This window comes from Notothenia coriiceps, unplaced genomic scaffold, assembly GCF_000735185.1.
Source record: "Notothenia coriiceps isolate Sejong01 unplaced genomic scaffold, NC01 NC01_scaffold00038201, whole genome shotgun sequence".
Taxonomy (NCBI): Eukaryota; Metazoa; Chordata; class Actinopteri; order Perciformes; family Nototheniidae; genus Notothenia; species Notothenia coriiceps.
Window position 1 is genome coordinate 324,950 of NW_011370902.1, and position 22,554 is coordinate 347,503.

Here is a 22,554-nt window from a genome sequence, read left to right on the forward strand (position 1 = left end):
GAGAAGATGGAAAATAGTTTTTTGGGATTGGAATAGGAAGATTGGATCTTATCTTGAAAGAAAGTGCATCCAAACCAACAGGTAAGGCAAGGCAAGTTTATTTATATAGCACTTTTCAACACAAGGCAATTCAAAGTGCATTACAAAAAATGAAAGACATTAAGAAAATGGCATTTAAAATCAGTCATTAAAAAGAAAAGTTAATAAAATAAACATTAAAAGAAAAAATACATGGACAAAAGTTACAGTGCAGTCTAAGATATGAATAGTTCAATTAAAAGCAGCGACAAAAAGAAAAGTCTCCAGCCTGGATTTAAAAGTAGTAAGAGTTGCAGCGGACCTGCAGGTTTCTGGGAGTTTGTTCCAGATATTTGGAGCATAATAACTGAATGCTGCTTTACCATGTTTAGTTCTGACTCTGGGGACAGAAAGCTGACCAGTCCCTGAAGACCTGAGGGATCTGGATGGTTCATCATTTAGCAGGAGGTCAGAATTATATTTTGGGCCGAAACCATTTAGTGCTTTATAAACCAGCAGCAGTATTTTGAAATCTATTCTTTGACACAGGAAGCCAGTGTAAAGACTTCAGAACAGGAGTGATGTGACACACTTTCTTAGGTTTAGTGAGGAGTCTAGCAGCGGCGTTCTGAATCACTTGCAGATTTTTTATTGAGACCGGTGAAGACACCATTGCAGTAGTCGAGTCTACTGAAGATAAAAGGTGGCAGTAATCCACTGAAAACTTTATATTTTACCTTATCATACTCTGGTTAGCTTGGCCTTCTGTATAATTTCTGATATTGACTAGGATATAATGAGGTCTAACAAATACAAAAATGTTGTATTGTACTTTAATGAAGTTAATATAGGAGCGATTGGGTAAATTATGTGAAGCTGTCAACCATTTCATTTTGCTAAGCCTATTTTATAAACGACAAGGGAAATTCCCCCCATGTTGACTTTTAAAGTCATCCGTTTCCCCATTTGTGTCCAATTTATCATCACAGACAACATTGAAGTCATTAAAGCATTTTATTTGATTCCAACATACTTTATTCAATCTAAAAACATACAGTTTCCTTCATAAAAACTAACTTTCAACTTTCCTTTTCAACATTTCATCTCCTCTTCATTTACCATCTGACAACTTCTCTCTTTACCTTCCAAAACCTCCACAATTTATTTTAACTACGTTTTATATTGGAATGCAACAGGCTACAAACTACTTTCTAAATGGTGGTTAATAAGCAACACATGTAAGGGATTATGTGTGGTTTAATAATCAAGACGCTGGTCTTGAGGAATGTTCCATCTACTCGGTGCACAGGACAGCAACTCCACGCTCATAGAAGCTGTGTGGATCTTCTTTGGTGGCGATGTCAAAGTCCACGGTGAAGATGAGATCAGACCTTGTGAAGTTCAGGTACACAGGAAGACACACCTGCAAGAGAAATACAAATAAATGAGGAGATGGCCAAAATCATTTCAGTAAGACATATTTTCCTAAATAGTATCTCTGCATGGATTATTTGATAAAAACGAAGCTATATATTGTGTAAAAACATCTTGTTCGTACCATGTGTCTCTTCTCAGCGCTGTATTGCTTGATCCAGTGGAGCTGAGTGAGAGGCAGCTCAGTGGAGATGGTGGTGGACAGAGACAGCTTGTTGTTGGCACAAGTAGCTCCCTGCAGTTTCAGACCTGAGAGAAACAGTGAAATGTTCCACATTTGAACAACATTTAAAAAATGTCCAATAAATAATAGAACAGTACCTACATTTTCAAAAGTTGAGTAAGTATTTGCCACACTCAGAAATAAGGCTCCATATAGAGCTGGATAATGGTAAAATACTTAGTAACTGATCAAACTTTTCAGTCAAAAAATATCTGTATGTAATAAATGTTGTACCTAGATGCAAATGATTACATTCACACTATGGGTACATGCTGCTAAATAAATAGTTTGACCCCGCTTGTCTTACCTTTGATGCCGAAGCTGCAGGCGTCCAGGGCAGCACCCTGGGCGGTGGTGACAGTGACCTCCAGGCACAGCTCCTCCAGAGACCAGCTGTTAGCTTGGGCCACATACTGCCGTGTAGCGGTGATGTAAGCCTCCGGCACAAACAGGCTGCCGAGGCACACATGGATGTTCTGCAGAAGGAGAAACAGGAGAAAAAAACAAAAATAATATTACTGTAAGTGGCTCTGTCGATGTTTAAGGAATCTAACATGACATTCATATACAGGTTGTTTGATACTGTGCACCAACAGTTAACCAAACAGTACCTTCAGTTCCTTTGCACCCCCACTGGCAGCACCCTGGGAGATCTGCTGCAGCTGTTTGATTCGCTCACTGAAGTCTGCCACCCACTGGATCACCGTCATGGAGGCTGGAACTGTGTAGCGACACCAGCTGCGAGGGAGGATGCCTGGGGAGAAGAAGAGAGGGTGTATACCAGTTATTCTCTCAAAGTACAAGCGGTTTAAGGACATCTTGTTGGTCAAAACAACCAATGATTTTTAATTGCACAATGTGGAGCTGCAATAGGAGTCTAACAAATACAAATAAAAGCTGTAGCCCTAAAAAAAGTTAAATTGCCATGTTCATTAATCTCCATAAAGCAAGTTTAAAGAAAAATGGTTACAAATGAGTGAGAAGGAAGATTTTACCTTTAACTAGTTCGCTAATGAGTGAGCGCAGGTCGTTAGTCTGCTTCTTCTTGCCCTCACACACTTGCACCACATCGGTCAGATCCTGGCGGACCTCCTGCAGCATCTTGCCGCCCATCTTCACCTCACGCTCAAAGAAGCGGAACAGTGGGTCCTGGTGTTTGGGCAAAGAGGAAATCAAATCAAATACAGAAGAAAAGCAAGTGCATGTTCATCTGTTGAAATTCAAACCTGTGCTTTCGTTTCATTTCACCTCCATACCTCATGAGTATAACACATTTTAAACAAAACAAAGGATCTACATAACAGTAATTGCAGAGGATGTTGTACAGCTTCTTGTTTAAAACATAATATTACAGGTACGTCTCCAGAAGTCTGCTTGCCAACAACCTTCCTCCTGTTTCTGCCTTTACCTTGATGTTCTCCACTGTGCGTTTCAGTGGATTGACAGATTGGGGCACCAGCTGCAGCCAGTTGCAGGCGGTGGTGTGGAGGATCCTCATCCAGGCCGGCTGGGCATCAGATGTGGAAGAAGTGCGCTCCTTTATCTCCGTATCGTAGGCAAGGTCGTCCTCATCCTCCAACATCTGCATTTTCAGCATCTTACCCATCATGTCAATGCCTGCGCAGCCAGGTGGAGGGAGCGGGGAAGGAGGTGGAAGACAAGGCCATGGTGGGAGGTAGGGAGAGAAGAAATTAATAGTGGAACCAAGAAACAAACAGCTTACCTCGAGGAAGTGTTAATAAAGATTTGTTTGTATAAACAAGGGAGTTGTGGCAGACAGAAACAAATAAGGACAACACTGATCAGGACAAAAGACACAAGGCTTCAGGCAATATTCACATTCAATTGTACCATTTAACAGTTTCCAGGTGGATGAATTAAGCACTTTCATGAATAACTGGATATGTAAAAAAATACATGTAAACACTATAGGGTAACGAGCCGGAGAGAGAATCTAAAGGGGCAGGAGTGAGGGTGGAGAAGAGGTGGAGAGGGGGGAGGATTTGGCAGCTGGGATTGTGGAAATCAATCTGACAAAGTAGGGAGGGAAGGGGGCTGTGATTGAGGGGATGGGGAGGAGTGTGGTTGTTTAAATCCTAATCTCAAGATGGGGAGTGGATACAAATTTCAGCAAAGCAACATGATGGCTGTGAAATACACTGGAGGGTGAGGACACACACACACCCTTCCTTTGGGCAGAACACCTTTTAAAGTACGATGGCTACGAGTACTGCTACACAGCTGATCTGTAGGACTACAATATACAAGACTCTGGGTTCCCTTCTGAAACATCACATTTAAGGAATTTCCACAACTAGCTTTAAATAAAAATAATACCAAAATAACTTCCATTTCTATTCTTGCACAAATTATGAATTCAAGCCTTCCCGATGACCCATATCTTTTTATCTCCATTTTCATATAGCCTTCAACGCCTTTTATTCTCTATCAAACTTGCTTTCATGGATTTCAAGGACCTGTGGGAATGAGAAACTGAAACTAGGAGCTACTTGGGATGCCATGGAAAACTAATTGGTGAAGTGAATCCATGAGAAGATGAGAGATTAGTAAGTAAGGAAGCATTCTTAATGAATCATTTTCTTCCACCACATGCACACAGTATTCTGCCCAAAGCGGACGCAAAAATGAAAGATTGTGACCCCCTGTCAAAACAAAAGGTAAGACACTAGAGAGAGAGAGATGGTTAATGGTCTGCACAATGAAATCATGGAATCTGAACAGATGGATTGAGGAAGGAGAATCAGGATATGTTGTGGTCCAGTTACTGTAACAGAGGAACCAAATACAGATGACGAAGAGGACCGGCTGTGGCGTACCCTGAGTGGTGAGCAAGACCTTCTCAGCGTTGCTTGGCAACCCAAGCCAAGCTGGAGTCTGGGTGTCAGGAAGCAACTCTACCCAGTGTATGAACTCCTCACGCCTGTAACAAATTAAAAAAATTAGTCTTTAACTGGGTGGCGTCATAAAAAAAAAAGCATCCCTTAAATATTAACAAACGATAAAAAAACACTACTGACCGAATTCCGTCGGGCATCTTGATGTCCTTGTGCCCGTCAACTTTGAAAGCCAGTTTGAAATCGCTGTCAAAGCTTCTCTTGGTGAAGATGCGATCGAGGAAGGTGGTGAGCAGACGCTGGTCGAACTCGTTGTCAATGCGGCCGCCATAGATGGACTGGGCCATCAGAGTTTTCAGAGCCGCCCAGGGGATCTTGTCTGGTGCAATATTTTGACGACCCTGTGTGTGTATGAAGGGAAAGAGTGTCATGGTTGTTATATTTACTGGGGGGATGCACCGAAATTCTAAGTTGATACAGAGCATATACTGGTAAATGAATAAAAAAACGTATTGTAGTTGAAGTGTGTTTATCTATGGTTTGTTGACATAAGTTTACATTGAAAATATAAAAAATCTTACCTTAGCAGTGTCGTCCAGCCAAGTATCCACGGTGTCGCAGGCAGAGCGGAGGTCAGACTCTCCAAACTCATATTTCTTGGACCAGCCCAGTGGGGCATAGCGCAGACGCTCCTGAATGACTGCGTGGAACCAAGCGAGCAGGAAGTAGAGACGAGCACGCTCGTTGGGAGCCTATACAAACAGAAACAGGAACAAGAGTCATTAAGGCAGCGAACGCAGACAGAATTGATGGTAATGATAAGACTTTAGGTGTGAGTGTGTGCTTTTGTAAATCCAGATTAGGTCACCTTGCACATGCGAGCCACAGGGATGTTGCTGAAGGTTCTGAGCATGTTGGCCTTGACACCAGGGGGAGGCTCAAACACGAAGATACGACCGGCACGAAGCAGATTCACTGGAACCTGGTGAGGAAGCACAGTACTGAGTCTTAGAAGAGTGACAGTGGAAAGGAACTCAGGTGCTGGAAGTGAGAATGAATTAATAATGGAATGTTTTAATGAGTGACATGGTTTACCTTGGGGTTGATCTCCATTGTGAGGAAAAGCCTGAAGCTGGCATGAGGCTGCATGGAGTGAAGCTTCTTCTCCAGCTGCATCAGCCATCCAGGGGCCAGGTGCACGTTCTCCAACATCACCCACCTGCAGCACGGAACCAGTCAGTACACCAGCATAACAAAACAAAGTGTGCAGGCTAAGAAAATACACAGAACAAACATTACTCACCTGCCAGACTTAACCGCAGTGTTGATGTCTCGGTCTGCCTTGTTGAAGCCCTCGGCCGAACCTGTGGACAGTGTGAGAATGTAATCATGTGTATCCTCATTCAACTTCTGACCCGAGGATCTCATTTGTGTCTTAAGACTACGATCTTATTCCTTCCTTACCAATAGAGATGGAGGTGATTTGTTTGTTCTCCTCAGCAGCCAGATCTCTGACCAGGCCGCTGGCATCATAACCTGGTACAGAACACATCAACACTGGAGTGCTGGGCTTCACCTACAAACACACAAGAGAAGGAAAGTCAGCGACAGATTCAACAAGACCGAGAAAATGATTGACGAAATATTGGAGCCTACCTCGTTATCTATGACGTTAGCCAGGTCGAGAGGCTGCTCAATGATGCTCATGAAGGTCTCGCCCAGCACCTTTGAGACAAAGATGTGGGACATAGCCAGCAGACGGTCGGGGCGGAAAGCCTGAATCAGCAACAGCTGGTGCACCGCCTGGCCAATGGGAGCTGAACAGAGAGCGATGTACAGATTAGAGCATGTCATGTATACAAAGAATATATATAGATTCAATCAATATTTAAAATCAGTATCCACCTTGTCTTAAAGGAATTTTTCCAATACCCAAAATTCAAGTCTGCTTTATCTGGTTTTATGCTCACTACTTCCACTTTAGTTTTTGCTGAAACCTTACTAAGTAAAAAGGTTTGGTGAGAAAAGTTGTCTTCAAGATTTAAAAAGGCAACACAGGGTGAATAAATTGGTAGACAAATGATCATGCATTATTTGCACAATAAGAGAAGTCTATATACTCACTGGCCTGCTTCTCCTCTGACCACAGATAAGGAACAGCCAGATCTGGAGTGTTACTCTCAATCCACATGAAGAATTGCTGTAGGAACAGAAGAAAGAAATAATGATGAATTCTTCTTAAAGCTTTGGTTAAATTATCCCAATATGTGTGATACCAGATGGAAGGCTTATGTAAATACTCACCTCATCAGCCTGAACCTTGTCCACCAGGTCGCTGAATTCCGGCAGGCGGCTGAGGCGGACCATGGCCTCGCACTGCTCAGAGGTCAGACCCTTCACTTTGGGCAACGTCATTCCCGTCAGAACAATATCCTTACCGCGCAGATAGTGCTGGAACTCCACATCATATGGGGGCTCACTGCAAAGAGACAGATTATGTTTTTATGTTGTTATTGAGAAACATTTTTCATTTAATATTACTAATAGTACATGGGTGGCATCTTACTTGGGCATGCCCTTCAGGCTGATCTTAGCCAGCAGCATGGCGAACGTGATGTGATCGAGGTGCAGCATACCTCTGGCTGCTCTGTTGAATGCCACCTACGTAGAAAATAAATCAATAAATTAACCAGGCATAAGAAAATTATATTACAGAAAACTCTATTACAATTGTACTACAGAGTATTGTGTGGTACAAACCTGGAAGAGGTCCTTGGTGATGACTTCGAGTCTCTGTGTATGGTCGCTGATGCCCTTGAGGTTGGGGTTCTCATACAACACCGTGTGGTAGGTGTCCAGGAAAAAGTTAAGGGAGTACTGGTACAGGAAGTGCATCTGGAGAAAGATAGAAAAAAGGGATTGTTTATTAAATGGTTATTGGCTGGTTTATAAGAACGTCAGTCATTTTGCCTCTGCACCTTTCTCACTTAACACAGATGCAAGGTGCTAGTGGGAGGTTTTTTTCAAGTCGGAATGAGGCGGCATGTAATACAAATAAATTGGGTAAAAGGTGTGTCCAGACCTGGTTGAGAGACTCCATGGTGAAGTAGATGCTGCTGCAGGCAGAGGACAGGGACAGGTATTGCTGTGACACTGCCTCCACCTCTGCCATGACGATATCCGTCTCCTCCACCTTCTTGGTGACCTCAGCTGCCTCTTTCTTCAAGTTCTCCAGCGTGGTGATGATGGTGTCGTCATCAAGGATGCGGCCCTTAACCTCATTGAGCGCCTGCAGCAGTGATTTCTCCAGCTGACGCAGACGCAGCTGGAACTCACCTACAAGAGACACAGGGACAGTTGATTATTGAATTTAGTGCTTCAATAAACTATTTGTCCACCATGGCTAAAGTCTCTATCCACTGGCAACCCTGTAATTGTTCATCAGCCTCAGCTGTGCCCTGTCATGTGAGCACAATGCCATTCTCTGTCTTACCCTGCAGTTTGAGGAGGTCAGAGCGTTTCTCATCCACATCAGGCCTCTCAGCCTTTAGTACCTCGTTGAGACACTGACTCTGAAGGCTGCTGCGTGTCACAGTGAAGTTGACAAATGTAACACGAGAACACAAGTCTGGTGGGAAGTCCACCTGCATACACAAGAGACACCAAAAACACAGATTAACTTCCTTATACAATCATTTTACTGCAGGATGATTGCATATTTTTCCTGAATGATAGACTTAAATACTGCCTAACATTATCCATAGATGAAACATGATGCTGAATCTACTCACAGTTGGGTCTCTTGTAGAAAGGAAGATGACAAAGGAAGGCGACAGATCGATGTCCTGGTCTCCCAGGGTGATGAGCACACGTCCTCCAGTCCTGCGGACCTCTCTGTTCAGCACTGGGTTCAGGATGGGGTCGTAACTTTCCACATCCTAAGAGCCAAAAATACATACATTACTGAAAATAGACAAAGCCTTGATGATAATGAGGGCTTTGAAAAGTACGTTTTAAATGTTAGCACTGTTAAGTAGCTGCTCATACCTGGACTAACAGCGGGTTTCCGAAACGCAGGGCACTCTCTAGATTCTTCCTGAAGGCATCGTCCAGGAAACTGGTTCTGGTGATCTTGCGGTCTTTGTACTCGTTCATGATGAACTCTGTGGCCTGGCCCGATGGATCAATGATAAGCGGGTACCTAAAAAGATAAATGGTATAGAATGACTCAGCATGGAAGGGATAATTGATGTTAAGTGTTTAAACAGCAGTAATACAAACTAAAAACATTGCCAGGAGAAGAGAAAGATACTGACCTGTTGAACCTCTTGAGCATGATGGCGTTCTCAGTGCAGAGGTCATCAGCCGGGAGGGAGCTGGCTTGCCAGCGGAGCCTCTCGTCAGCATTGGACAGATACTCAGTTCTTGCAATATCAGTACGGAACTGGGGGAAGGATTAAAGCTTTAAAAATGTGAAGTCTTCAACATATGTGTGCCTAGAGTCCAGGATTAGTATGTGTCATGGCCTTGAGTATGAACGTTTAACTACCTGGATGTTGGCCTGCTGCAGGTGGTGAGACCAAGTAGTGAACAGGTTCTGCCTCATCTGTTGCTCAAAGTAGCCAGCATAGGAAATGAAAGCTGCAGAGAGCAGACAGTCCCCAGCGATAGTGGACATCTGGTTCTTGAAGGTCTCGCTGGTCTTCTCCCAGCGGTCCCTCTCAGCTGACAGACTCTTCAGCAGGGCTGTGCTGCGATTCAGCTGGGAGGAGAGAGCGAGAGTTCAGAAGATTGCTGCAAGATTCTTTAATTTAAACTACATTCAATGAGACGGATACAATTACACGTATACAATAACAGTTGCAATGGGTAGAACGGGCCATATTCAAAACATCTGAGAGTTTAAAAATGAGGTTTGATGACAGTTACCTTGGACTCGACAGCAGCCAGGTCGGCCTTGATGGCCTGAGCCTCTGAGATGAGGACGGCGTACTCCTCCTTGTAGCGAGCGATGCTAGACTCCAGGTCTCTGATCATCTGCTCCACCTCTTCTGCCCTTGACTTGTTGTCTGTGGCGTCATCCTCAAGCTTCTGCAGCTCATTACGCAGAGGCTCCACACGCTTCAGCATGTCAGCATAGTTAAGCTGAGGAAGTGGTGAAACATAGCATCAATGAAAGGGTAACTCTCTTTAACCAATTATTATGTCCAGTTTCAAATCGTTGAGGCTCCTATACCTGAGCGATCGCCCATTTCACCATAGGCCCACAGGCCAGAGAGGCCCTGTTGACATGGTCATAGTTGAAGGTCGGGTTGGAGAGGTAATTCTTCTTCATCTTCTCACGGATGGTGTCACTGGATAAAGTCAAAAAAAGTCCAAAAAGTTAGAATAAAGCTGCATGTCACATAGATTAAAAAGTGTGTAGTGTGTGATCAATGGTGAGGAATCACAGCAAATGTTAACATGTGAAATATTGGACAGGATTATTAAAGATTTTCAGTGGGGTGGTGAAGAAGTGCAATTTCTACCATCTTCAATGCAAATCACAAACACAGCAGTGTTGTTACCGTCAGTTCATTTTGTGATTCAGCTAAATCAAAAGGATACAATCAAATTCTAACCACAGGTGCCAAGTGATTAATATACTGATTGACATCATTTGAGTTTCCATTAAAGACGGACGTTCTGACACTGGTACCTCATTTCCTCAGAGGAAAAGTTGACTATGCTGCTGATGAAATTGTCCCTGATAATAACTTGTCTGATTTTTTTCCAGTCACTGGTCTCCTCGCCCAGCAAAAGGCAGATACACTCCATGGTCAACTTGACCGCAGCTGGGGGATTGGTCATAGCTCGCACTTCTACTAGGTGCTGCCGCTTAATAGAGTTCACCGCTAGTTGGGTGGAAGGAGGAGTGTTTGAAAGAAGAAGTAGAGGAAAGGGAGAATATAGGTTGAAGAGAGAGAAAAAAGACAAGAGAGGGAGAGAGCTTTAGTGAACCATGGCAGAATACATGTTTTCTTATTTCACCTGATGTCATCAGCAGAGAAGTTAACAATAGTGGGGATGAAGTTCTCCCTCATGATGATGGAACGGATCTGCTTCCAGTCGGTGGTGCTCTCTCCCAGCAGCAGGCAGATGGACTCGAGGGCCAGCTTGACGGGAGCGGGAGGATTGGCCATGGAACGTACTTCCACCAGGTGCTGCTTCTTAATGGACTTAACAGCTATCGACGTCAGGTAAACAAGGAAGTGGATTATGATAAGGGAGGGGCAGTGACGAAGGGAGGATGCAGGAAAACATTGAGTTGTTAACCCGAAGCCCATAAGTGAGTATTTGATGACATTGTAAATAACTAACGATTATTTTCCAAAAGGAATGTCAGTTGAATTTGCAGGAAAAGTCAGGGTTTATCAGTTATCAAAATAGTGTATCAAGTCTATTTGTAATACAAACATTTTTTGTACAGGGTTGAACAATAAACTCAAGCCCAAAATGGACCACCAATCTTGGCATAACAGTAATGTAGAATATATTTCAGTGCATTTATATAGCTAATGTTAAGGAAACAGTAAACAAATCCATTATTTGCAGCAGGAGAGTGTTGCACTCTTTCTAAGAAAACAAATCTAATGCAACTTAAAACTGCTGTGAGTAAAAATACCAGTGTACCATTCTGAGACTCAATGACCGCCGGCTCCACTTGGTCCAAGTCCTCTTTGACACTCAGCTGTTTGTCCTTGATCTTCTCCTGCTGCTTGTACACAGACTCCTGGATCTCCTGGCTCATCACCTGGAATCATAATAGAAACGGTGTAGGAGTTATTGTTTGATATCATCTGAATGAGAACGGCTCAAGGGCTCACGGTTAACATAATCAAGGGGATAGTGTGTCTATAAAAGAACAATTCATTCCTCTATTGTGATTTTGGTTTCTTCCTCTATTTTTTGTAAAAGGTGTAAGTGTTATATTATTTACTGTGTACCTTTTTCTTTTCAGCCTCCTGCTGATCTTTGACCATCTTCTTCAGCTTGTCGTTGGCAGCAGCGTTCTTTGACTCCAACTCCTGGCTTTTGATTCTCAGGTCACGACGGAGCTCCTCCACCTTGATGAGGAGGCACACGTATATTCATGGTGTCAAACATTAGCAAGCAGCCGGTAAAAAACCACCAACAGACACGACACCACAACTGTCAATTTGAGAAAAAAGGTGAAATATAATTGGCACATAACATTTCTAAAAAGTTTACTTCACCTGATCGACAGTCTCCTTGATCTTGCGGAGACCAACGTTGAGGTGCATCTGCTGTTCCTCCAGCTCGCTGCGTTTCTCATTGAAAAGGTTGGCATACTGGTTGATGAAGTCCAGGTAGTGGCGAGGAGTGATGGACATCGTGTGGCCACCTCTCTTAGCCAGGCGGTTGTTAGCCTGTGTAAAGTTAATAACAACAACATTATGAAGTATACAACACAATCACCTCATTAAACACCACTGCAGACGTGTCAACATCCCTACCTGGTGAAGTGTCTGGTGAACAAACACACAGCCATTGACGATAGCCTCGCGGTGAGATGGTGTCTGTGGCAGTTTGTCATAGACGGCGGGCATGTAGTCCGGCACCTTCCAGTTTGGTTTCTCCAGGTCCATCTTGCTGGTGAACTCTTTACCCACCTGATAAAGAGCCTCTGTGGACCAGTCTCCAAACCAGTTCAGCACACACCTAACAGAGAAACAAATATTTTATTAGCTAAGAATAGACATCTTGTCATTTTAACACTGTATTTATCTGTTGCATACGGAAAAGAGTCAAATGAGAAAAAATTCTGAGAATTCTGGTATATCAAGAGGTTATGACTTAAGACCAGGTGGAGACCTAATAGGTTAAGGATAATCGATTTTTTTTTAATTTGCAGAATAGTTGGGGGAAATAAAACTTGATATTCAGCTTCTTTTAACCGAAAGGACAACATCAACAAAACATGTTAATTCATGCTTCAACATGTGTCTCAGTACCTGTTGAAGAGGGCAGGAGATGTGGCAGCTCTGTCCTTCAGGCCCTCTGATGAAGGGTTCATGGTGAAAACAACATGGAGGTTCCTGATGACTTGGCTGGTGAACCATTTGTACAGCTCCTCGTGTGTGTCCAGCATCAGGCCCTCCTTCTGGGCTCCCTCCTTACACTGAGTCATCAGGGTGGCATATTCATCTCCCTCAAACAGCCCGGGAACCTACGAAGAACAGGTCAAATGATCATGTTAGGAAACAGAAAACGTATGTGCACAGAACTCAATTTGCTTTCCCCATTGAGCTGGTTACCTCTCCGTTGGCCAGCAGTGTGTTCATCCTCTCAAGGAAACCAGAATCCAACACGTTGGACTCATCCATGATGAAGGCAATCTTCTCGTTCTTACAGCCTGAGCGACGCAGCACTGTACGAAGGTCCTCATCAAAGTCCTCTCCAGTGTATTTCCTGTGAACCTGTAAACAAACACAAACAAACATCAATAAATGCAGAAACACACGAGTGTAGTGATAGGGCTTGAATTATCTTCATATGTTTCACCAACCTTGATCTGGTAAACACTAAGTCCGTTCATCCAGGCTACAAAGCGGGACAGAGTTGTCTTTCCTGCTCCACTCACACCGATCAACAGGAGATGACCCTGAGGCTGACGGAAGATTCTGAAAGAGGAAAAACAATTTAAACCAAAACAATCTTTTTAGATGTTAATACTTGTAGCCTAAGACGATACGAGCAGTCCATCAGTTTGGCGGCTGTTACTTACCGGTCAATTCTGAGGACGTGATCCAGCACTTCATTGAAGAGCACCAGAGGGACGTCCAGCTCCTCTTCATAGAAGACCTTCAGACGAGCCTTCACATAATCCCTCAGCTCCTCCTGTTCCACTGGGATGTAATCCTGCACCCACAAACCATACTCAGTTCAAATGTAGCTGCTAAAGACTTAAGGTCAACGTTCAATATCTCAGCATTAATACTGCAGCAGGAATATCACAGTAGGTTATGTGGAAACCGTTTCAGGTTTACCTTGGAGAGCCAGTTGCTGTAGAGGATAGGCCTGTTGAGACCCTTCTCCTTATCAATGTTGGGGAAGTGTTTGAGAGCAACCATGTTGATGTTTTCATCCGTCCATCTTCTCTCTTCGTCATCAACGAGCCTGGGAAAAGGTTAACGATGAGCCAGTTATCACCAAATGTACTCAAGCATTTCTTTAAGTTGAACTTTATCAGATAATCAGTTGAGCATACCAGATACAAACCAATGAGCAACCAACTTAACTATACTGTTAACAACAAACTTACAGATTCCCTTAAAACATTAGATGAGAATATGACATGCTCTCACCTGTCCTGGAAGAGTCGGAGAGCTTCATGGGCCCAGATGCGAATCAGCCCCTCCACAGGAAGAGTTTCAAGTGGCCGCAGGGCCTCGAAGATACCCCTCACCCAGCGGGTCATCTCTCTGGGAGAGTAGATGTAGTGAGGTTGGGTGTCCTGGGTGAATCGCTCCTGAAGGGAAAGAAGATAGAAATATGGAATGCAAATTTGTAAAAGTGTGATTTAAAGAATAAAAACGTTTTATCTTTTGTATACTCATATCCTTGGACACTATTTAGTAAACTTCTGTGCAAACAGATATTCAGTAACCTCCTTTACCTGAGACATGGTGTAGAATTCCACCATAGCAGAAGTAAGAGGCTCAGCATAGGTACGCAGAGAGGGGATGAGGCGCAGCATGGCGCGGTTGAAGGTTCCATAAATCTGGGTTAGAGAGGATGGGCCGGGATAGTCCACGTACACCACAGGAACGTGACGCAGGAACCTGGAAACAGCACACCACAACATGACACCGTAAGTTATCATTCCTTTTATCTTTTTCTGTTAGTCATGGTATCAAATCAATCACTGTTCTAATAACTCTGGAGACTGTACCTGTGTGTGAGAGGCTTTCTGCCAGGGTCAGTTGGAGGATTACAGGCTCCAACAAACTGGATCCTCTCCAATTTCACCCAGGTCTGGTCTGAGGTACGATAGAAACCTCCATGTTCCACCATCTGCAAAGAAAACACAACCAGGGAGCCTTTAATATACAAGAAGGGATATCAAATGTTATGCTACAACAGTTTCATATACTATAAAGGTTTTTGCTGCAAATTGCAACAACACAAAGTATAACTGCAGTTTTTAAACAATGGCTCATACCTGTCTGAGGAAAGAGATGACTCTCTGTGTGCCGTACTTGTCCATATCTGGCAGATTGATCTCATCACAGAACAGCACCAGCCACTTGCCGAGCTGGATCGGGGCGAGGACGACACCGTTGGGGGTACGGCGGTACTCGCAATAATGATCAAAGGTCTTCAGGAGAAGCTCTGGGGTGGTGGCACTGGAGAAGTTCAGACCCACAACCTGGTAGAGAGTAAAGGAACATTAGCAACAATTATGAAATGCACGGGTATGAAGGAGCTTTCTGGAAATAAAGAATGTAGTGAGGGAAAAGTATTAAACCTCATATATTGAATCAGTTAGGATGTCGGGTTAAACAGATTTGATAGATTTTTATCCAGTCCCTTACCTCCATATCAGGCAAAGCTCTGAGGGCGCAGAACAGAGTCATGGTCTTTCCAGAGCCGGGAGGTCCACACAGCACCAGCGGTTTGTGTTCTGCCAGCCATGTGTAAAGCAAAGCCTCGTGACGAACAGTGTCTAGAGTGGGAACCACGACATCGGGTGAGGCCACCTTGTGGGTCTCTACCTCAATCTGAGGCACCTTGCCCTGCCAGGACTGCCATTCACCCGAGATGCAGACCTGCACAACACAAAGACAATTAGCCAATGGTTATACAGGAAACACAGGATTGCAGTAGTTTAGGTTTGCTATGCAGAGAATCACATTTATATCTTCAAATTTCCTCAAGACAACAATCAAAATGCTGTTTAACACCAAGTGGCTTTACCTCGTAGTCAATAATGGGGACATTGGGAGCCGATGGGAGGGGCACAGTGGTGATACGACGGATGTATTCTCCAAGCTCAGCCCTCATCTTCAATCTTCCGTCTCCAGAGAAGGACCACAGCACAGCGTAGATCAGATACCTCTGTCGAGAGATGATGCCACAACAGGTATCAGCTTCTAAGCTCAAAGTTGATATAACAGCAATAAGACATGTATGCCCCTTTTAGTTGTATGAAGAGCAAACATTACCTGCATGTATCTCTCCAGCTGCTCAATGGGCATGGGGAAGTCAGGGTGATTGTTGTTGTAAAGTGCCACATTACGGCAGGCCTGGTGCAGCATTGAGAACAGCGAACCCATGCAGCGCAGGCGGGTGAAGTCCATGATGTGCTCCATCTTGGAGGCATGCTCTAAGGCCTTTATCACCAGGCCTGTGGATGTGAAGTAAGGCTGCAGGATGGCTGCTGAATCACGCTGAATCTGGTGTAGAAATAACAGTAAAGAAGAACTGTCAGAAAACATTCTTCTTAAATGAACTGCTGCTATTTTCCTTTCCTTTTATATAAGTACCTGCAACATCGGAGATGCAGTCTCCTCCTCGTCTTCTGTGCCCTTCCTCTGGCGATGAGCTTCATCCTCTCCCTCGTCCAATGGGATGCTGCGTATGCGAGCCAGGAAGTGGTTGAACACCATGTCGGTGCTGAGGACATCCTCACTGAACCAGACCATACCACAGCGAGACACAGTGGCCAGGGTGGCATATTTCAGGTCCTGTACCTCAAACATTACACGCACCTGGAGAAAGGGAAGTCAGGGTTTATACATCAGGTTTTAACCAGCTTAGACTATAAAGAGAACAGAAACAGTAAAGTGTTTTGCTCTTACATTTGGGGGCAAGCTGAGACGCTCTCCGTTGGGAAGGGTGAGCAGCTTGTTGTCATCCAGGACTGAGTTAAGATTTTCCACCCACTCAGGGTCAACATCGCCGTCGAAGATGATCCATTGACGCTTTTGCAGTTCCCCTCGAACATTGTCAATGATCCTGAAATTTAAAGAAAAACATTGTAAAACCACAATCACAATTTAGAAAGATGAATGATCTGATTGATTCACTCCCCTTAAAAAAATGTGTTTACGGACTCACTTTCTGAGGATGTGAGTGAACAAGCCATCAGTCCATTCACGGGTGTTGGGGTCCAGGGTTCCATACAGGTGATCTTTACTGATGGCCTTGGGGTCGATGATGTGGGCCACGCCCTCAATACCCTCCAGCCTCTCCAGGGCTTTGAGCAGCACCCTCCATGCCATGGTCTTTCCACTGCCAGAAGGTCCCACCATCATCAAACCGTGGTTGATCTGTGTGATCTGGAAGAGCTGGAGCACCTGGAAAGGTACGAAAGAAAAGGTTTCAGAAAATCAGAGTGACTGCTTTCTATGCAAGGACCTTGAATACTAGTCATGTAGCCAATAGACTTTTCTGTCTCTAGGACATGGCATGGCTGCATACCTTCTCCACCCAATTGCTGCCCACATCGTCACCGTCTCCATATGTGAGATACATCTCTGCACAGACTTTCTTCAGCTCTTCCCTTAGAGCGTTCATCTCTCCACGGTGGTACTGGACTCCAGGGAAGACATCTGACAGGAGACTGAAGAGCAGAGGGATGTCCTCCGCCACCAGCTTGGGAACCATGGTCTCACATACACTCTGTATAAGGATCTAAAGAAGGGAAACAGACTCATATTTCTAACTGGATTCTAAAAACAACCAGTCAAAGATCAATACAGAAATAGAACTTTAAAAAAAAGAAAATAATAATCATTTGCTATACCTCCTGTTCAGGAAGGTTCTCAGCAATTTCATTCTCATCAACGACTTCGCCTCGCTCAAACTTCTCTCTTTTGATCTTCTGGATGCGCTCACGCTTGACATTTCCAGCACTGATCAGCACGCTCTTAAGAGCTCGGAGTCCGAAATCGTAATGACTCTGGGATGACAGCTGCTCATCACAAAGCCTGAAATAGAGGGATGGAATAAAGTCAGAAAGAAAGATCTCAATAAATCTCTCAAACCATAAACATGTCTTAAAAAGTACATACTTGAAGAAGGGCACGATCTTCTTGGCGAGGGTCTCGGCTGTGCGGAAACCTTGAGAGTAAAGCATGACCTGGGCGATGAGCTGGCGGTCGGGCTTGGTCATGGCCAAACTGCGGAACAGCTTCTTCAGATTGTCAGGCAGGTTGGAGCGGCCAGCGTAGCCCGGGTTCATGGTGATGAAGATGGCCATCTCTGCGCTCACCTTCACCTGCTTGTTCAGGAGCTCCGTGGTGACTGGTACACCTGAGAAGTGACAGATAGGTACTTATTTACAATACAGTTCTGATGTCATAACCCGTCAAGTTTGAGTTTACATCCATTTCGATCTTAAAATGTCATCACTTTATCTTTTAATTGAACTACATATTTGTGTCAAGTTGACATAATTAACATGTGAATAGTTATGTTATACATATACATACTCCTGTCTCTGTTGGGGTTGCTGTGCTCTCTCAGGGCCACCTGGATGTACTGGACCTGCTGGGACACGGCAGAGAGCATTCTCTCTTCCAGACGATTGAACTCGTCGAAGCAGCCCCATGCTCCCACCTGGCACAGACCCACGAAGATACGACCCATGGCCTAACAAAGAGGATGTCAACAAAATAGATTAGTTAACTCAAACCATACAGTATGAGGAACAGCAACATCCTATAAAAAGGACTATCGCTTATGGTATGTTGTTGTCTTGTTTATAAAATATCCTACAAATGAAACGTATGTGTGTATTTATTTACCTGGAAGTCAAAGGTCTCATCACAGTTGAAGACCAGGACAAAGCGACCCAGCTGGTGACCCAGAGCTTTCACTGACTCAGTCTTTCCTGTGCCAGCAGGACCTGGATGAAAGGAGAAGAGAGTGTACAGTAGTTGATCATTTTATATGTAAACCTGTGAATTTCTATAAATCTTATTACTCATATACTATGAGCTACAAAATTAATGTAATACCAAATGGTGAGCCTCCAAGGCGGGCCTCCAGAGCCTGGGTCATGGTGAGATAGCAGCGGTCGGTCAGAGGGGTTTGGACCAGCTTGTCCTGGACACCTAAGTACTCAAATCCATAGTTGAACTTGGCATTGGCCATCTGAATGGACAGCTGTTGCAGGACATCTGTCTGCTTCGGATCGAAATAGAAGCGCATCTGGCTGAGCCATTCGAAAGACTTCGGGTGGTCAATCTTGTTCTTGATCAGAGTCCTAGTCACATCTCGTTGGTGCACCAGCTCAGTGATCTAGAGTGGAGCAAAAGAAGAATTGTAGACACTTTTTCGTTGAAAAGAAAAGAAACGTACCCTAAAAGATTCCCACTGACCAGGTGCTCCAGTTTCCTCCTGCGGAGTGGTGGCTGCTCCATCAGCACGGTGTCAGCCAACACGTTGAGGGTGGCCTGAACGTTTGACAGCACCACCTCCATGACATTGCTGTCCCCACCTCCGGAGATAGAAGTCAAGGCAGAATCAATGTTCTCAGACCAGGCGATCTGAGTGGACAGGACCACCAGCTGGGCCTGTGGAGTGATGCAGATAAATGGATAAGTAAGTGTGTATCAATCAATGAATTAGCCCACTGTACAGATATAAATATAAACATGTCTAGTTGCCTGAGTAACATGTATAATATGTTGAATAAATGCTCTCAATACCGACCTGGTAACTATCAATCCAGGAGATGTACTGGCTTAGGTCAATGGTTGAACCCTTGTTGAAGGATGTGACCTCTGTGACAGACTCGGCCAGCAGCTTGGCCAGCGTCACCCTCATCTCCTTCTCCACCAGCGTCAGCCAATCGTTGATCTTTGGGTGCTCAACGAGGTTGACCGGTGTCTTGTAGTTGATCTCCTCACCCTCGCGGGAGGAGATTCCCAGCACCACAGTGTTGTCCTCGTTGAGCAGGATGCTGGAAACGCCAGCAAACATCTTCTTGAAGTGCTTCTGCAGCTTGGCCACATTCTTGCTGTTTCCGATGATTTCAAGCAAGTCCTCGTCTCCCACAAAGTAGAACCTGGAAACAAAAAGAGTGTGATTGAACAATTTAGGATAGTTAATGAATGAGTGTATAAATGAAACCCAACTAATGCTTGTGTTTAAATTCACAATGAAAACAATGCAGTCCTTTTTCCACTTCCATCGTCTTACCTGGGGAATGAGGATCGTTCTCTCTCCAGGTATTCTCCGAGGGCTTTCTGGATTTTCCCCAGAAGGTCAGCCAGTCGCTCCAGAGACCGCTGCACTCCCTGTATGTTCAGCACATCCATCACCAAAGGAGACTTGGTCACCTTCTTCATCAGCGCCAAGAACTCTGTGCTGATACTGTAGAATAAACAGATGTGTTGGTAAGTTCTGCTAAAAATATATTTACAATTCACAAATAAATTCTTGTTTTTATTTACCTCTGGAATCTTTGGGTTTCTACAGGCAGCAGATGTTTGATGTCAGCACTGCCGGTGAAGATGCCTTCCAGATAGACCCAGCGACGCTGAACGTCAATCCAAACGTCGAACAGAGCCATGATGCGGTTCAGCTTGTCCTCCCAGCTCAGGGCATCTTCCTCAAACACCTGGAAGTCAAAAGGGATAAGAGCACAGTGTTCATTCAGTTCTGAAAACATCACAATGTAAAACTGTCTTAATTAACTCGGCATGGATTTCTGTTTACCTTGTAGTATGGAGACAACTTCATGGCCGACACGCTGTTAATGTGTTCTTTGACCTTGTTGAACAGATCATCCCAGCCTCTGATCAGACGACACTTGTTCTGGTAGTTCACCAGGTCCAGCTCATACGAGTTCCACACTTCACGGATCTTAGGCCGAAAAAAATCAAAAATATTATAAGAAGTTGCAAACAAAGACAAAGTGATGTATGATGGGGTTGGAAAAAGGGCCTACAATGTTATGAAGATGTGTTTATTTGTATGTCATGGAACATTTTGAAACCTTTTTATCACCCATCCCTTATTTTAAATCATCATTGAAAGATGAAGAAAACAAACAGCATCATTTCTTAAGGCCCCTCCATCTTCACCTGTTTGAGGAACTCTTCCAACGCCATCTCTCCCTGGGCTACCAGGAGAACGTCCTTCACCACCATCTCATTCCTCTGCAGATCCACATCCCAGACCTGTCCCAGCGTCAGCTCTGACGGGACCCAGTTTACATGCAAACGCTTCATCAGCTGCTTCCAGTGGCGGTCCTTCAGAGCCTCGGATTTCAGCTCAATCACCAACATGTTGACCTAGTCAGATAAAAGAGTTGGTATGAAGTTTTAAAAAACAACTTTTATGTTTTGTTGTGCATCAATATGTGGGCCTAATAAGGAAAATAGCAGCTTTCTGACCTTCAAGTATCCCTTAAGCAGCCTCTGGACAAACTCGTATGAGGCATACTGTCTCAGTCTTGCTTGGAAGTTCTTCAGTTGGTTCAGAAGACCATCCAGAGTCTGACGAAGCTACAAACACAGAACACCAACACAAGGATCGTTATATGCCTGAGAATTTCACAAATAAAATTATCTTACGGATTATTGTGGATTTGTTACCTTGCGAGGCTGTACAGAGACCCATGGCTGCTCTTTCATCTGGTCGATCTGCTCCCAGACCTTTGACAGCTCGGACCAAACCTCCTTCAGGTCATGCAGCTCCTCTAGTGCCACCTGCAAGTCAGTCACAATAACAAAAAGACACGCGTATTAAAAAAACGTTTGGGCATCAGATGAAGGTAAAGTTAAGGGCTATAATTTGGGCACAGTAGGTCTGACATACTTCCTTTTCCAAATAAGTGTCTAAGAGATATATCCCGCCCGTTACTTCTGTGATTTAAAATGCTTTTTATGTGATTGTTTGCTGTCATTACCTGGACCCTCTCTTCACTGCCGCTGAGCAGGCCCGTGTCGGTGAGCTCCAGGGCTTCTTTGGCTCGGGCACACTTCTCCCTTTCAACCTTCAGACGGCCAAAGTTGCCCTCATAGATCGTCAGAGACTGAAGTGCCTCCTCTGGACGCAGGTTACCCTGGAGAAACAGATAACCAGTTAGGCATCAACAGAAAAAGGTTTTGACTGCTTTAGCTCGTGCAGAAAGTACAAACTTGATGATTGAATTTCTCTTACAGTAACTGGTTTGGTCTTCTCCCATTCACTGAGCAAGTCAGTGGTGCGGTTCTCCACAGCTTTGTCCTCCTGGACGATCTTCAGCTGCAGGTTGGCCACCTGCTGCTGGATGGCAGTATCCTTGCGCTTCATTATGTCACTGAAGGCTCCCCATTCACCTTCGATGTTGTCAATGTAGAGCCAAGATGGCGGGAACTGGAATCTCTGCTTCTCCAGCAAACGCTGTCCATTACGGAATAACTAGGTGGAAAAAGAGAGAAACTGATAACGACCCTGTTTGTCTTAGAGCATGCAGTGCTACAACAGAATAAAAAGAAAGGACAGTGAACTTTTTAAAGTACTTACATCCACGTTTTTCTCAAACTGTTTGATCTTGCGCTTCAGAGTCTGCACAAATGTGATGAAGTTGACAGCATCTGAGGTGCTAGCCGTGTCCACAGAATGCTGCTCCAGTTCTTGACGGGACTATTGAGGAAACAGAAACAGAATAGTAATTAGATGAATATCTAGTTAATTGAATATTGTTACCAAGCTGCTCAGAAATATGTTTACACATATTATGCATTACCTTGGAGATCTGAGAGTGGAAGTCCGCCATGTTTTGGCCAAGCATCTGGCCAAACTTGCTGAGCACTTCTTTGTGCCAGGAGTCGTACTTCAAGTTAACCTTGGACTGGACCTGTTATCAGGGACAAATACGAACATTTAATAACAGCCCAAAGTCAAACAAAAGGGATTGCTAATTGTAACACTGTTAAGAAAATAAGAAATGTAATAAATTGATGTTATTTTAACATTTGTATTTGATCATTTTTAAGCACCCATTCAACTTTCCTTAAAATA

The 22,554-nt window shown here is 44.2% G+C and overlaps 1 protein-coding gene across 1 annotated transcript in view; it reads right to left on the reverse strand.

Moving 5' to 3' along the window:
* Positions 1-1,013: 1,013 nt before the first annotated feature.
* The window catches only part of dync1h1 (dynein, cytoplasmic 1, heavy chain 1), a 28,157-nt gene continuing 6,616 nt past the window's right edge, over positions 1,014-22,554 (reverse strand). Inside the window, exons 15-78 of the mRNA XM_010797588.1 lie at positions 22,280-22,390; positions 22,057-22,176; positions 21,712-21,951; positions 21,458-21,613; positions 21,144-21,257; positions 20,943-21,053; positions 20,631-20,840; positions 20,263-20,409; positions 19,998-20,164; positions 19,744-19,917; positions 19,255-19,609; positions 18,921-19,115; positions 18,558-18,840; positions 18,345-18,445; positions 18,030-18,189; positions 17,610-17,850; positions 17,342-17,525; positions 17,017-17,229; positions 16,654-16,892; positions 16,395-16,551; positions 16,080-16,304; positions 15,759-15,989; positions 15,511-15,651; positions 15,129-15,362; positions 14,756-14,962; positions 14,486-14,607; positions 14,210-14,375; positions 13,899-14,062; positions 13,581-13,710; positions 13,319-13,452; positions 13,100-13,214; positions 12,849-13,010; positions 12,546-12,760; positions 12,048-12,252; positions 11,787-11,960; positions 11,517-11,636; positions 11,203-11,323; positions 10,561-10,756; positions 9,767-9,884; positions 9,460-9,675; positions 9,080-9,292; positions 8,847-8,974; positions 8,578-8,731; positions 8,322-8,468; positions 8,024-8,174; positions 7,613-7,866; positions 7,291-7,425; positions 7,097-7,191; positions 6,835-7,009; positions 6,655-6,730; positions 6,187-6,347; positions 5,995-6,106; positions 5,834-5,894; positions 5,626-5,749; positions 5,399-5,512; positions 5,112-5,282; positions 4,714-4,931; positions 4,513-4,616; positions 3,084-3,292; positions 2,671-2,824; positions 2,287-2,429; positions 1,983-2,151; positions 1,577-1,701; positions 1,014-1,441 (exon numbers count right to left, since the gene is read on the reverse strand). Of these exons, the coding sequence (XP_010795890.1) occupies positions 1,313-1,441; positions 1,577-1,701; positions 1,983-2,151; positions 2,287-2,429; positions 2,671-2,824; positions 3,084-3,292; positions 4,513-4,616; positions 4,714-4,931; positions 5,112-5,282; positions 5,399-5,512; positions 5,626-5,749; positions 5,834-5,894; positions 5,995-6,106; positions 6,187-6,347; positions 6,655-6,730; positions 6,835-7,009; positions 7,097-7,191; positions 7,291-7,425; positions 7,613-7,866; positions 8,024-8,174; positions 8,322-8,468; positions 8,578-8,731; positions 8,847-8,974; positions 9,080-9,292; positions 9,460-9,675; positions 9,767-9,884; positions 10,561-10,756; positions 11,203-11,323; positions 11,517-11,636; positions 11,787-11,960; positions 12,048-12,252; positions 12,546-12,760; positions 12,849-13,010; positions 13,100-13,214; positions 13,319-13,452; positions 13,581-13,710; positions 13,899-14,062; positions 14,210-14,375; positions 14,486-14,607; positions 14,756-14,962; positions 15,129-15,362; positions 15,511-15,651; positions 15,759-15,989; positions 16,080-16,304; positions 16,395-16,551; positions 16,654-16,892; positions 17,017-17,229; positions 17,342-17,525; positions 17,610-17,850; positions 18,030-18,189; positions 18,345-18,445; positions 18,558-18,840; positions 18,921-19,115; positions 19,255-19,609; positions 19,744-19,917; positions 19,998-20,164; positions 20,263-20,409; positions 20,631-20,840; positions 20,943-21,053; positions 21,144-21,257; positions 21,458-21,613; positions 21,712-21,951; positions 22,057-22,176; positions 22,280-22,390 (10,596 nt within the window). The 3' untranslated portion in view covers positions 1,014-1,312. The remainder of the gene's footprint in view (positions 1,442-1,576; positions 1,702-1,982; positions 2,152-2,286; positions 2,430-2,670; positions 2,825-3,083; positions 3,293-4,512; positions 4,617-4,713; positions 4,932-5,111; positions 5,283-5,398; positions 5,513-5,625; positions 5,750-5,833; positions 5,895-5,994; positions 6,107-6,186; positions 6,348-6,654; positions 6,731-6,834; positions 7,010-7,096; positions 7,192-7,290; positions 7,426-7,612; positions 7,867-8,023; positions 8,175-8,321; positions 8,469-8,577; positions 8,732-8,846; positions 8,975-9,079; positions 9,293-9,459; positions 9,676-9,766; positions 9,885-10,560; positions 10,757-11,202; positions 11,324-11,516; positions 11,637-11,786; positions 11,961-12,047; positions 12,253-12,545; positions 12,761-12,848; positions 13,011-13,099; positions 13,215-13,318; positions 13,453-13,580; positions 13,711-13,898; positions 14,063-14,209; positions 14,376-14,485; positions 14,608-14,755; positions 14,963-15,128; positions 15,363-15,510; positions 15,652-15,758; positions 15,990-16,079; positions 16,305-16,394; positions 16,552-16,653; positions 16,893-17,016; positions 17,230-17,341; positions 17,526-17,609; positions 17,851-18,029; positions 18,190-18,344; positions 18,446-18,557; positions 18,841-18,920; positions 19,116-19,254; positions 19,610-19,743; positions 19,918-19,997; positions 20,165-20,262; positions 20,410-20,630; positions 20,841-20,942; positions 21,054-21,143; positions 21,258-21,457; positions 21,614-21,711; positions 21,952-22,056; positions 22,177-22,279; positions 22,391-22,554) is intronic.